This window comes from Perca flavescens, chromosome 7 (genome assembly GCF_004354835.1).
Source record: "Perca flavescens isolate YP-PL-M2 chromosome 7, PFLA_1.0, whole genome shotgun sequence".
Taxonomy (NCBI): Eukaryota; Metazoa; Chordata; class Actinopteri; order Perciformes; family Percidae; genus Perca; species Perca flavescens.
In genome coordinates, this window is record NC_041337.1 from 15,959,412 (window position 1) to 15,971,889 (window position 12,478).

The 12,478-nt window shown below is 40.0% G+C and overlaps 2 protein-coding genes across 9 annotated transcripts in view; both read right to left on the reverse strand.

Moving 5' to 3' along the window:
• znf512b (zinc finger protein 512B) overlaps positions 1–4,146 on the reverse strand; it is a 29,647-nt gene extending 25,501 nt beyond the window's left edge. For 2 of the 8 annotated variants that reach the window (XM_028582850.1, XM_028582848.1), the window contains exons 1-2: positions 3,041–3,840; positions 1,413–1,547 (exon numbers count right to left, since the gene is read on the reverse strand). In XM_028582850.1, coding sequence (XP_028438651.1) covers positions 1,413–1,545 — 133 coding nt within the window. In that variant the 5' untranslated portion in view covers positions 1,546–1,547; positions 3,041–3,840. The other 6 variants (XM_028582846.1, XM_028582843.1, XM_028582847.1 and 3 more) reach the window with 6 other exon arrangements.
• A 3,583-nt stretch (positions 4,147–7,729) lies between these two features.
• Positions 7,730–12,478, reverse strand: part of samd10b (sterile alpha motif domain containing 10b) — a 48,613-nt gene continuing 43,864 nt past the window's right edge. The window contains exon 5 of the mRNA XM_028583861.1: positions 7,730–9,211. Within this exon, the coding sequence (XP_028439662.1) occupies positions 9,189–9,211 (23 nt within the window). The 3' untranslated portion in view covers positions 7,730–9,188. The remainder of the gene's footprint in view (positions 9,212–12,478) is intronic.

Below are 12,478 nucleotides of genomic sequence, written 5' to 3' on the forward strand. Positions count from 1 at the left end.
GACCAGGACCATTACCTGTGAAAGCATTTCACACACACACACACACACACACACACACACACACACACACACACACACACACAATCATGCCGGTACTTATTACTGAACCTCAGCCAAGTGGGCTTCTCTCAATTCTAGCCTTTAGTCTCAAAACAATCAGCCCAGACCCCACTACCATCTTTGCAGTGATTGATCTATAAACACATCTTGTTTACTGAGTTACAAAGTGTAAAAACCTCTATATAAAAAAAAAAACTCTATAAAACATGACACTTTGAGAGGCTGCAGAGAAAAACATGTCATTCAAATACACTGTGTTCTGCTACAATACATTCTTTAAGAGCAAAAGCAGCACATCAGTCGGCAGCCTGTGAGTTGGAAACCATACTGTGAGCCTGTGTTACCCTGCTAACTATAGAAAGATTAAGCAGATAAAGACATACAATTAAAACAATTTAATAAATGGTTTCACCACTTAAATCGCCACAAAAAACTGTCCAAAGCTAACTGCACTCTGAGTTCTGTCTTGCAAAATATGCTTTGTATTACTGTCCACAGCAAGCAAGCACACACACACACATGCACACACCCACACAGGCATGCTAATCCAGCCTACAGGGCTGATATTAACATGAAAAAAAATAAATTGAAGCATCTAGTCTAGTGCTGGTGCTGTGTGTGTCTGTGAATGAGGGGCTATTTTGTAGCAACCAAAACAACTGGGTCATATTAGAACAGCTCCAGTTTTCCAAGTCTGCCTGACTCTATTAACAATGTCTTGATGATCTGCTGGTTATTGGATTGAAATATAATTCCCCAGCCCGGCTCTCTCTTTCCAAAATCTTCCATCTCCATCCAGATGGCTTAGGGTTTCACTAATGTCAGTGCTTGGCAATACTTGTTTGTTTGGTTTTCTCACTGTAAGGCACTCTGATGGAAAATGTAGTTTCCAGGCCCTTCTGTGGTGAGAGGGGTAAAATAACCTTGAGGCTGGGGAACCATTGATTCTAAGTAAAATATAATCCATTCAAAAAAGCAACAGAGACAGTTACAGTATATGCGTTAAGTGATCAAATCCTCGAGAAACAACACCAAAGCTCTGAACAGCCTGCCTAGTGCTATCATAAGCTACTAAATAATTAAAAAAAAGTCCAGCCAGTCTAAAGCCATTGGAATATAAAGACAAACTGGCAAGAATACTATTGCAACCATCACATACGGTATGTGTTAGTATGTCATTTTGTATGTATAACTCTTTCAGGTCAAGAGAAAACCTGGGTCACACAAACAAAACCTTTCTTAGTTCCCACATTTAAAACAATCTGTGAAGAAACGCTGCAAACTGTGATCTAAAGTGTGTGCATAGAATACTGTTTTCATTTCATGAAGTGTAGCAGTGGCTCGTCACTCACTGTGTTTGTTGTTGTTTTCCGGGCCTGGCCTGGTTCTGACAGGCTCCTGGGGATGTCCATGCTTGGGGGTCCGGCCCCTTGGCAGCCCTGATGAGGACAGCTTCCCAAGCCTGGGGCCACTTGGGCTCTCCATGCCTGCAATGGTAGTTGTGGGGGTACAAAATCACACAGGAGAGATTGGTAGCTAGAGGCGATATTGGGATACTTTCTGATGCTCATTAATCCCGTTCCATTGCTTGTCAAAACATTATTAGCAATGTCAACTGTGACGATGTGGTCCCTTTGTTCTACAATGCACTTCATGTCGGCCATCGGTGCTACTGGACTGAACGTTATCTGAGTGGAGGCACACACATCATCTGCAGTTGTAATGAGGGTGTGACCTTCCATGTTTCATTTCAAAATCAATATTCTCACTTACACACTAACTCCATGCTCTGCCCATTAGACAAAAGGTGAGTCAAAGAGGGAGAGAGAGGGGTACAAAGCTACTTTCCTGCCTTCTTTCTTTATTATTGAAAACAGTGATGCAACTTGTAGTCAGCAGCAGCAACATGTTTTTTGCTTTAAGTGAGAGCTAATCTCTTATTTGTTGACTGCTACAGTGGATAGATTACACAGCATAGTCCACCAATCTATTATAAACATCATGCCACCATCATCCATACTAAGCCCAGTTTTGGGCTCTGTACTGAACCCTCATTTCCTACCAGCATGGGACAGTCTAATGGATGAAGGCTGACAATTGCTAATTATGCTAAGTGGGACTGATTACAATCCAGCATGCTTTCTCTTAGCACACATTCATGTCACTCTCCTAATGAATTACAACAGCACACAAAGGGTCACTCGGTTGGGGCCACTCGGTGTCCATTTACACGACATGCTACTCACTGTACATTGAGCGATGATGGCTCATCCGTCAAAGTGACAATACGCTCACAGTTTGTTATAAGTTGTTAATACATTTGACTTTAAAAAGCACAGTGAGCTCGCTGCACAATGCAAGTTGCAGAAATATGCACACACTCACACTAGACACCTTCCTGTTCCTGCATGATGTGTCAAGAGTGTGAAGAGAAGACAAGCATTTTACTACTTAAAATAAACAGATGTGGTGGTGAGAGAGATAAAGACACATTAATATGCTCAATTATCAGTGGTGAAATGAATGCTGCTTGTAATATTTCATTGGGAGTTTCAATAGTGACATATGTACTTTTTTGTACACAATGCATTTTTGTTTCCTATGTTTTGCCTTGGCATTTGTTCAGCAATGTTTTTAAAATAACATTGCAGCTGGTGTTTTCATAAAAGATTTCTAGAAGTAAACCTCAGTCCTACATTACCATACATTTAGCTAGACACAACAAAATATGGTGACACCCACTCTCATCTCCCTCGCAATCCGCTGACAAACCAACCTGGAAATAAGTATTTTAGCTACACACGTGGCACACTGCCATGCTGTGTGTGTGTGTGTGTGTGTGTGTGTGTGTGTGTGTGTGTGTGTGTGTGTGTGTGTGTGTGTGTGTGTGTGTGTGTGTGAGAACTACAACAAGGTTACATAGTTGCCTATTTATGTGGTTAAGAAAAAAAAGAGTGCTCCTCTGGTCGGCCACACCTACCTGAACTGTCGGGCAGTCACCCAGCACTAGGGGCCGGGTGGCCCCGGGTCACCCACGTGAGGGAGGAGGGGGTCAGGAGACAGACACCGAAGTGGGCGTTTTTCCACCAATGTTATGTTACATGGCAATCACACCTGCTGTGCGTCAAGGACCGGTCAGACTGGGGTTGGGGATCTGAAAGGAAGTGGACAGTCGTCACTGTCGTCCTGTACCCCCACTCTGCGGACCACGACGAGGTGGGAGAAAAAAAAGAGCAGGGCAGGAGAAGAGAAATGACAATTTCGTCTGTACATGAAAATAAATTCTGGATACTTTCACCTTATTCCCAGTTTCCAATTGCCTTGCCCCCCTCCTTTCCTGCATTAATATGTACACCACGAGGCACTTCTTCAATCTCTGTCTTCTCGTTAAACAATCCAGAAATATTAGAAATAGCCAGGAAAATATAGGTAGGTCCTCGACTCCTTGAGGAAAATATTAGAATACGGGATGGTTTATAGGCAGTGAAGCAAAATGGCGACTTTATTACGAAGGAGGAGTAAAAAAAAATCCTTGCGCTGGCTGGAGCTAAAGGGAGGCACACAAATATATTTAGTGCAGTAATTTCGACGGCGGCGAAACACTTGGTTAGAGTAAAAGAAAACGAAGCGAAGGAAAATGAGCAGAAAAGCCAAACCTCGGTCGGTTTTGGTTCACTCCTCGGTTCCTTACCTCGGGATTATTTCGCTTTTTTATACGGATATTATCTCGGCGGCCGTGTACAGTATTACAGTAATGTGTGTTGGGTCATGCGCGTATCCACTCCACCTTTGACAGTTGCAACTACAGTCTTGAGGCAACTTGCAAACTCTCGCGTTATTATTATCTATTATCGAACAGATTAATTGGGGTTTCTGTCTAATAAAGTCGCCGCAATACCGGCTCGTGCTGCTCTTCCGACGTAACGGCGCTCGTTCCTGACGAAAAAGGGTCAGCGCTTAAATTCTTTAAATCAACCTTCGCCAAGTATTTTAATCTGGTTGCTGCCAAATGTTCTCACCATGCGCCCTCCAGCCAAATCAGGCAGGGAAAATGATTATAGTCCAGTCTGCAGGAGGCTATTCTTTGTCATTAGGTTACCTTACCGGAGGCAAGTGCTTATGCAGTCAATGCAAGTATCCCTCTCCAAAAACCACTGGAACAACAATGTTTGCTAAACCTAATGGGTAAAAAAAAAAGCCCCAATAATGAATGAATTTTTTTAACAATATACAAATCCGACTTTTATAATAATCGATCATACAATCCCAAAATCCAAGGTCAATATTAAGGAATGATGTATTAATCCTATTACCAGTTCAACAGCACATAGGCCTACAGTCAATATTGGATTTTTAATTGGTGTAAGTTTACTACAGGCTATGTGCACACTCCTAGCATTTCCCCATAAATCAGCTAATAATACATGTTTAACATTTGGTGTGAAGCCACATATCTTCCTTGTATCACAGCTCACTTAATGAATTATTAATGGCATCATTGCCACCTCACTCGGTTTCAGTAAAACAACAGAGAGTCTCTCTTATTTGATTGGTGCCAGTCGTCATGACCTAATAATTCCTATTAGTGGAAATCATCTGAAACCATGATGTAATGTAGGCTATGTGTAAAAAAAAAAGAAGGTTTTCAGCATTGCCAGTGGAGGGCAGGAGAGCCTCTATTTTGTTCCAAGTTTACTGTGATGTATCAACCAAAGAATCACGTATGTTTAAATAAATTGCATTTTTATTTTGTTTAATGAATATCACTTAAATCAAAGGGGCTTTCACACTTTGTAACACAATGTCACTAAGACACACACAGACAAGAGTAGGCCTATACAATACTTTTAAATATTAATATAAAAAAATAATACACAAATCAGGAAGATGAAAGAACAAAGCATTAATGAATTAAACGTACAGGTGTTAACCACTTACATTTTAGTTGAAGTTATGTTTTTGCTAATATGCTATGTCTTTTGTATACTGTCTAAATGTACACTACCGGTCAAAAGTTTGGGGTCACTTAGAAATTTCCATTCCACTCCATTACAGACAGAATACCAGCTGAGATCAGTTGCATTCTTTTTTTAATCAGGGCAGCAGTTTTCAGATTACATTATGTGCTTACATAATTGCAAAAGGGTTCTCGACTGTTGTAGAAAGAAGTGGCTGATCTGTAATGGAATATCTACATTGCCCATTATCAGCAACCATTCATCCAATGTTCCAAAGGCACATTCTGTTTATTAATCATTTTAAAAGGCTAACTGAGAAAACATTGGAGAACCCTTTTGCAATTATGTAAACACATAATGTAATCTGAAAACTGCTGCCCTGGTTAAAAAAACAATGCAACTGATGACCCCAAACTTTTGTCCGTTTTTTTTAATTTTAGTTATATATAAACATTAAACAAGTTAGTTTTATTGTTGCAAATGACAAAAGATTTCAAACACTTCCAGATTGTTAATGTCCAGTCAAGGTTTGTCTGCATCAGTCTTCCACTAGAGGGCAGTGCTTTCCTGTGATTTGTCAGAAGCAGCTCAAAAACTATGTGGAAACATGGGCCCCTGTAGCATCTTTAACACTTTTAAATGTGTAGTTGATTTTCATGGCAATGTTATGTGTGTTACTTTGATCTCAGGAGACGTGAGCTGATGATCAGCTGGTTAATGACACACTGAGCCTGATGGGTGTTTCACTCTCGACTGAGTGACAACTGCCATTTTCCTGCACAGTCTGCCTCCTGCTCTCTTTAATGGCCACTGATGAATAGTTCAAGCGAGGCTTTGTTTGACCTGTGATTAATCCTTTTACTGTGGCAGTGTTATATGTTCCCTCTTCTCCTCTGCTGAGTGAGCAAAAGGCTACTTAATGGTTTTTAAAACTGGCCAGGTGGAGTGGTCTGTGCCCTTAAAGGCTCTTGAAGAGTCCATCCAAGAGTTGATTGTGTTATTTATCTTTTGACCTTTCCAGTGCAAGTTCATTGAGCACACATGCACTTTTTTTCCATATACTGATTTGCTTAGTAGTGGTATCCTGAATATTAAACTCTTGGGCGCTGACCAGAAAAATTACAGTCTTCAGCTGTTTGTGCCACTGAGCAACTCCATTGGAGCAGCTGCTTAAGGGCTGCTCAACAGTAGTTGATGAGAAAAGACAGATTGTTTCTCATTCTATTTCAATGCTGTCAGAGGACTGAGATCCAGCTGATCAAAGCCACAAGCAGATAACGATAAACAAGCTGGATGCAGAGCCTCCGCATTCGGGTGTTTAAGAGAATGATGACGAAAGACAAGCTTTCAAAAAGAAGAGACATTTAATAGTAAACAGTAACCAATTAACTGCATCATCCAACCGTCTGCTCCACGGATTTATTCTCTGTCAGTGTTGAGAAGGCCACTTTTCACTGAATCTGTTTATCATACATGTGCCTTGTTATCAACAGTGAGATGCTTCATGTCTCTCAGTAATTGGATCCCAGTGTGTGTGTGTGAGCTAGAGACAGCGTAATAGGAGTGTGTCTCTTTAGGCAAGCAGCGCTGTTTTGCATTCACAGAGTTGGAGTCGTGAGTCGAGGACCCAAAATGGCATGTCAGAGTGCGAGTGCAAGTTTGAGACATGCTCACTTTGTAACAAATATAATGTTCAATTACTGTAATTGAGACTTTTATATTCATCTTTGGATTAGCTGCACTTTCTCTTTAAACTGTTTTTCTTTCTTTGTTTAGGACATTTTATTCTTACTGATATTTAAGGTAATAATTTATGAATTAATTAATAGTAATAGTAATAATAATAATGAATTAAAAAGCAAAAGGAAGGAGGAAAGGAAAGGGAGAAAGCAAGAATAGGAGAAAGTAGCAAACAAAGCAAGGAGAAGCAGCAGAAAGAAGTTAGCAAAGTGCGAGTAAGACAGATAAAGAGAAACAAGAGCTGTTTAGCATTTCTTGGATATGGCTTGAATAGGATATCTAGGAAAACCTTTGGGATTTGAAGAGAGGGCAACTGAGGTAAATATCACTTTTGTGCTACTTAAATATAAGCAGATGGGTTTCTGTGTGTACATGTGTGCGTAGGTTTAAAAAAGAGAAATAAAAACAGGAGGACATTCACTTCTCTTTTATATACAATCAGTTTTGATGATGGGAACACTGCCAAAAGAATTGCCTCAAAGACTGGAAGACACCAATTCCATCTTGTTTCCAGTAATGATTACAAGAAATGATATCTGTCATACATAACAAACATGTTGTTTTAACAACTTGAAATGTCTCCATATGGGAGAGATCTTGCCCACCTCTTCTACAATATCTCGAGACAAGATGAATGAGGGTTGACTTTTGGTTTTTGATACCTGCCTTAAGTTGAGCAAAGATTAATGTTAATTTATTATTTCTGGTGAGGGTATATATTTTGTTGCTTCAATGCTACTTGTCCCAGTGTTTCAGTGTCTGCTGACATTGCTATATACTAATAACTCAAGAATAAAAACAATTAAAATATTAATACAATGTGAAAACAAGACCAACACTGAATCTCAATTAGTTTATTCTAAAAAGACAGCTTTCATCATGTTCAATACCATATGTCTTCATATCTGTAAAGCAGATACATATTTTTCCTTTTTTGCATTTTAAACAGCTCATCAGTCATCTGACAAAGGAAACCAAAAGTGTTCATATTTACAGTACATCCGGTTATCCAAAAATAATAGTGTATTTTCTACCTTTTAACAGTCAATTACTTACATTACCCAAAGACTCCTCGTCAAAGGACGGATGGAGGGATGCTAGAAGGGGAGGTTTTGTTTATTTAAGTATTGAAATTATTTATGTATGTGACTTCGTCGTACACAACTGTCTGCTTCTGTCTAGAGTTAAATCAAAGGTGCTTGCTTCAGTCGCGCTGGGAATCTTGTATCTGGGTAGCTTTCATAGTATTTTTGATTTCTGAGCATTTGAAATCACAGTGTCACACCAGGGAAAGAAATTGTGTGCGAGAGATGACATACAGTATACAGTAGCACACACAAAGGACAGAAGCTATGAGGCTGGCAAATGATGCTGCTGTGACAGGCAAAACATACATTTCCCTCAGCAGACATCCCTCATTCTTGCAACTCAAATCATTTCTCCCATACAGTGCTCCTCCTCTTCACCTTTAATCATTTAAATTATTGCTTTATCAAGCATAGACAGTCAGTGACTATCACATTAACGCTGTGTCCTAAGGATCCATTGCATTAATAAAAGACTAAGGAACAATATACGTAGATTTAAACTGTATTATATTCTACAAGGCTCATACTGTATATATATCTATATATATAATTTCTGGCTCAAATACTGCAGATCAATAGAAAAAGACTGATTGTTGGAATGACATTCGGCTTAAAGTGTTTTTGATGACCTCCAAAGCTACAAAACTACCCAAAACTAAAGTCCTGAGAGGAAAACGTGAGTGTGACATGTTGGTGAGGAATTGATAAGAATTGTATTGGCATTAGTCAAGACCAGCTAATTCCTTGTAAACAGGCACCTGTCATAGCTTCAAAGGGACATGGAGCTTGACTGGAGGTTTCCTTAACTTTCGATCCAGTGGCCGAATGGTAGCTCTGCATGTACGTAAATCTATGTTTACTCTACGATACAAACCGTCACAAACCTCCACATGGTTTTAGCATTACTGGGCTCAAAGGTTCAGAGAGTTATTCATTCACCTTAACCAGAAGAGATAAATACTGGTTGTGCACATGTAAAGCATTAAAATCAGTCTGATCAAAATGACACCAGGAAACCAAAAGGAGATTTGCTGCAATCAAGCATATACCAGTGACAGGCCTACATCATCATTAGGGCTGTGAATCTTACATCTTATCACTATGTTACAGTGGGTACCCCTGCCTTGAGCCGGGTTTTGTCTCTCTGTCTCAGTGTCTGTAAACCAGCTTGGCCGTGTTGAATGAGAATCCTCCAGACCGGTTGGCATGTAGTCTATAGGCTTGTCCTCTCCCCTTTCACCATCCGCTCACATATCTGAAGACAGCAGCTCTTCAATGGCTCCTAGAGATGTATTGTGACAGGGGATGAGGGAAAGGGCTGCCAAATGGATCCAGGGGTGAGCTAAGAGAAGTTTCCAAAGGAGGCTGCAGAGAGAGGGGAGAGAAAGGAGTGGGGGAGGATGCATTATTAGAATTAACATGGATAGAAAAAGCAGAGTTTAAAGTGCAGAAATGCTATCCTCTCACATCATGGCCTATTGATGCCTCAGTGCATGGCATTTCTCTCTCTCTGTTATCGCAACATGAAGCTGCTGAAACACACCCTGCCTTGAAAACACATCAGTCTCATCTAAGACCCTTTTCAGAGTATAAGTATGGGGCTCATAACTATAAAACACTGGCTGACTGAATAAGTAAGAGAGTAATGGTAGTGCATGACGATTGCTGCAATGTTGCTAAAGAGAAAGATACTAACAAAAATGGAAATCTCTTCAAAATAAAGGTGTTTCATAATCAAATGCAGAGATTTCATTCATGAAAGGTCTAAAGCTACAGCACAGGTGTACAGCTAGACTTATAATATGTACACACGTTTCTACTATAGCATTCTACTGTACTGCGTCGATATACACTGTGGTTATATAATAAAGTTTTTACGACAAAGGGCAGAAATGACATTAAGCTAATCAGCATGTAATAAAAAGGCTTTTTTTCCTCATTGTCATTATCTCTCAGTTGAAACAACAGATGTGACCAGGTGGTTTCCCTGACAACTAGCCAGTTCATTCCATCCTGAAATGACACCAAGAGTCAGTGGGAAGACAGACTTTACTCTCCCAGACAGTTGGCATTTCAGCTCCAAGCTCCCCTCTCCTGATAGCCGAGGAAGACACGCCACCTGTCTCTCGACACAGACAGATGTAACACGGCACTGGAGTGAACCTGATCCAGGAAACGATGGAGAGAGACAGAAGGGTGGAGAGGCACTGATATGACTAGAGGCTTGTACAGACACAGAGAAAACCACTTCTCTGATAGAAACCCTTTTTAAATGAGCTCCCTATGGAGTTGTCACAGCGTAGGTGCAGCAGAGGAGAAGAGGCGGTATGGTAAAGAGGGGTATGAACAGCAACCGGGCAAAATTTGAGCTGAGGAGAAATGATGTGTTCCTTCTTTTTCTTTGTCTGTCAAGTCATTCATATTCTAATTCTGAGCTACATTTCAGCTGGCAGACGCCACATACTGTACAGCTCTGGGTAAAGCTCTGCAAGGATGGGTAACATCACAGGAGCGTTAGACAATTTCCCACGACAGCCAAGGTGCTGCCAACAACATATCTTTTGATTTGGGGTAGGGGGTCAGTGGTTGGTCATCCTGTTTCAGCTCAATTACCACTGAGAGTCTGAAGCATGGCAGATGGCTACATAAACTGAGTTTGATGAAAATTTGATGTTGTGTTGTGAAGGTAGGAGGGGCTGACGGTGACAACCAGAGGCTGAGAAGAAGTAGGATGGCACATCCCCCACTGGGCTCTGATCTGAATCCTTCTTCCCAAAGCTTTCCAGATGTTACAACACCCCTGCATGGTTCACACTGCCCTGAGAGAGGTATGGCTCTGGGCTGTGGAGAACATCATCCTTACCTTTCACAGCCTAGCCTGCTGAAAATACATGAAATACGGAAAGTGAGGTGTCTAAAAAATACAAACGTTATGCACAAAAAGGGAATAGCTTTTAAATGAAAGGGTAAGGTACATAAACATAAACAAACATACTGTGAAATAATGCAATGCAAACAATAGCAGTGAAGATTGAAGTGGTGGATGTATCTACATTTGCATTCAACTTTGGTGCTCTGATTTGACTTTTCACCAACTGTTAGCGATTTTAGAATTTGAGCAAGTTTCGTTATTTAACCATGACCTGAAACTTTTCCCTAAGTTTAAAGTGATACTAACATAAAAATCTATGTTTTGAGTTTCAAACACTCACCTTCTGTAGACTTGAAAGTTTGCTGTAAAAAGTTTATACAGTAGTTGGAGTTCCAATGGATGCCAAAAGTTTGTCAGTTAAAATGCATCCCAGCATTGGTAATGTTTATATCAAAACTTTTCAAACCACTACAGGTAAATATGATGGTTGCTATACTCAGTGAAGGTTAAAAAAGGGGATGAGTATTCAAAACATTCAACATATATTGAGTGCAGTATGAGTTTAACCATTTTTTTAAATCAAATTTGTATTTTTGTAGCCTAAACTTTACTCTTCGCTCACCATCCCAAATGTCCAATTTATGATCGTCGGATGTGGAAGAACTTGATTTCCTCTTATAGCGTCTACTTTAAAAGGGATGTGATTCTGAGTTTGGGCTCATTTCAGAAAGTGTTTGCTGTACACACAAATAATCACATTTCTAAAATCATGGTTCCATTCATGCATTCTTTGTTAGAGAAATACCCAGCAGACAACATTCTCAGAAGTGAGCTGATAAAATATACGTACGAAATGTTTCTGTTCACTGGGAAAGGAAAGAAATGAGTTTGTGTGCTCTTGTGAGCCTGAGGACACTTAGCTTCTTTTACAGAGAACAAAACACCTAACCGTAGAAGTCACCACAGTTAAACTTAAAAGGGGAACTCCAGAAATTGAGTATTGTAATTCCATAAAGTGGGGGGGACTTGTGAGAGACAGATTAAAAAAAGAATGGTTAAATTTGGTGCAGTGGAGGCCATGATAGTCTCTCGTATGGGTCAAGTTCCAAAAACTCCCTACAATTCCCATAATGCAACTCAATAGTATCTTTCCAGCTCCACTACTACCAGTTTGCAATGCAGGTTTTCTGTCAAATATGTTAAGTCTCAAGCCTAACTCAAGACAACCTTGAGGACATCATCATGTAAGACATTACAGTATAAATTTTTTTTGACAGGCTGAGCAGTCTTTGCCATGACTATTAAGCTTACCTGCATGTGTGAAACTGGTGAAGTGACCCTTTAATACAAATGTAATTATGTTGTTAAATACTTCTCCTAAAAATAATTCCATTTACTAATCAAAACTTCAGTAAAACATGGAGTTAATCTACAAATACACCTTCCACATTCTATAGCCTCTTTCAGTCTCAGACACATGCATTTTTTAGAATTGATACTACAATTTCTTCCTTTGGTTATTGTGTGGAGAACAACATTTTCAACAATAATTTGCAACAGAAGTAATGCGATTCCATGTTAAGTGTGAAATGCTATTACAGTGCTTTGAGCAAGTGAGCCTGACAGATTAGTATGGAGCGGAAAGTATAGGGCCCTACAGCAAGGGAACGAAAGTGCTATGAGGCCAAGCTTGCTTTAACTATCCATGCTCCATCATTAACCTCTTAACCCATCTCATTTCTTTATCTTTGTGATCTGCA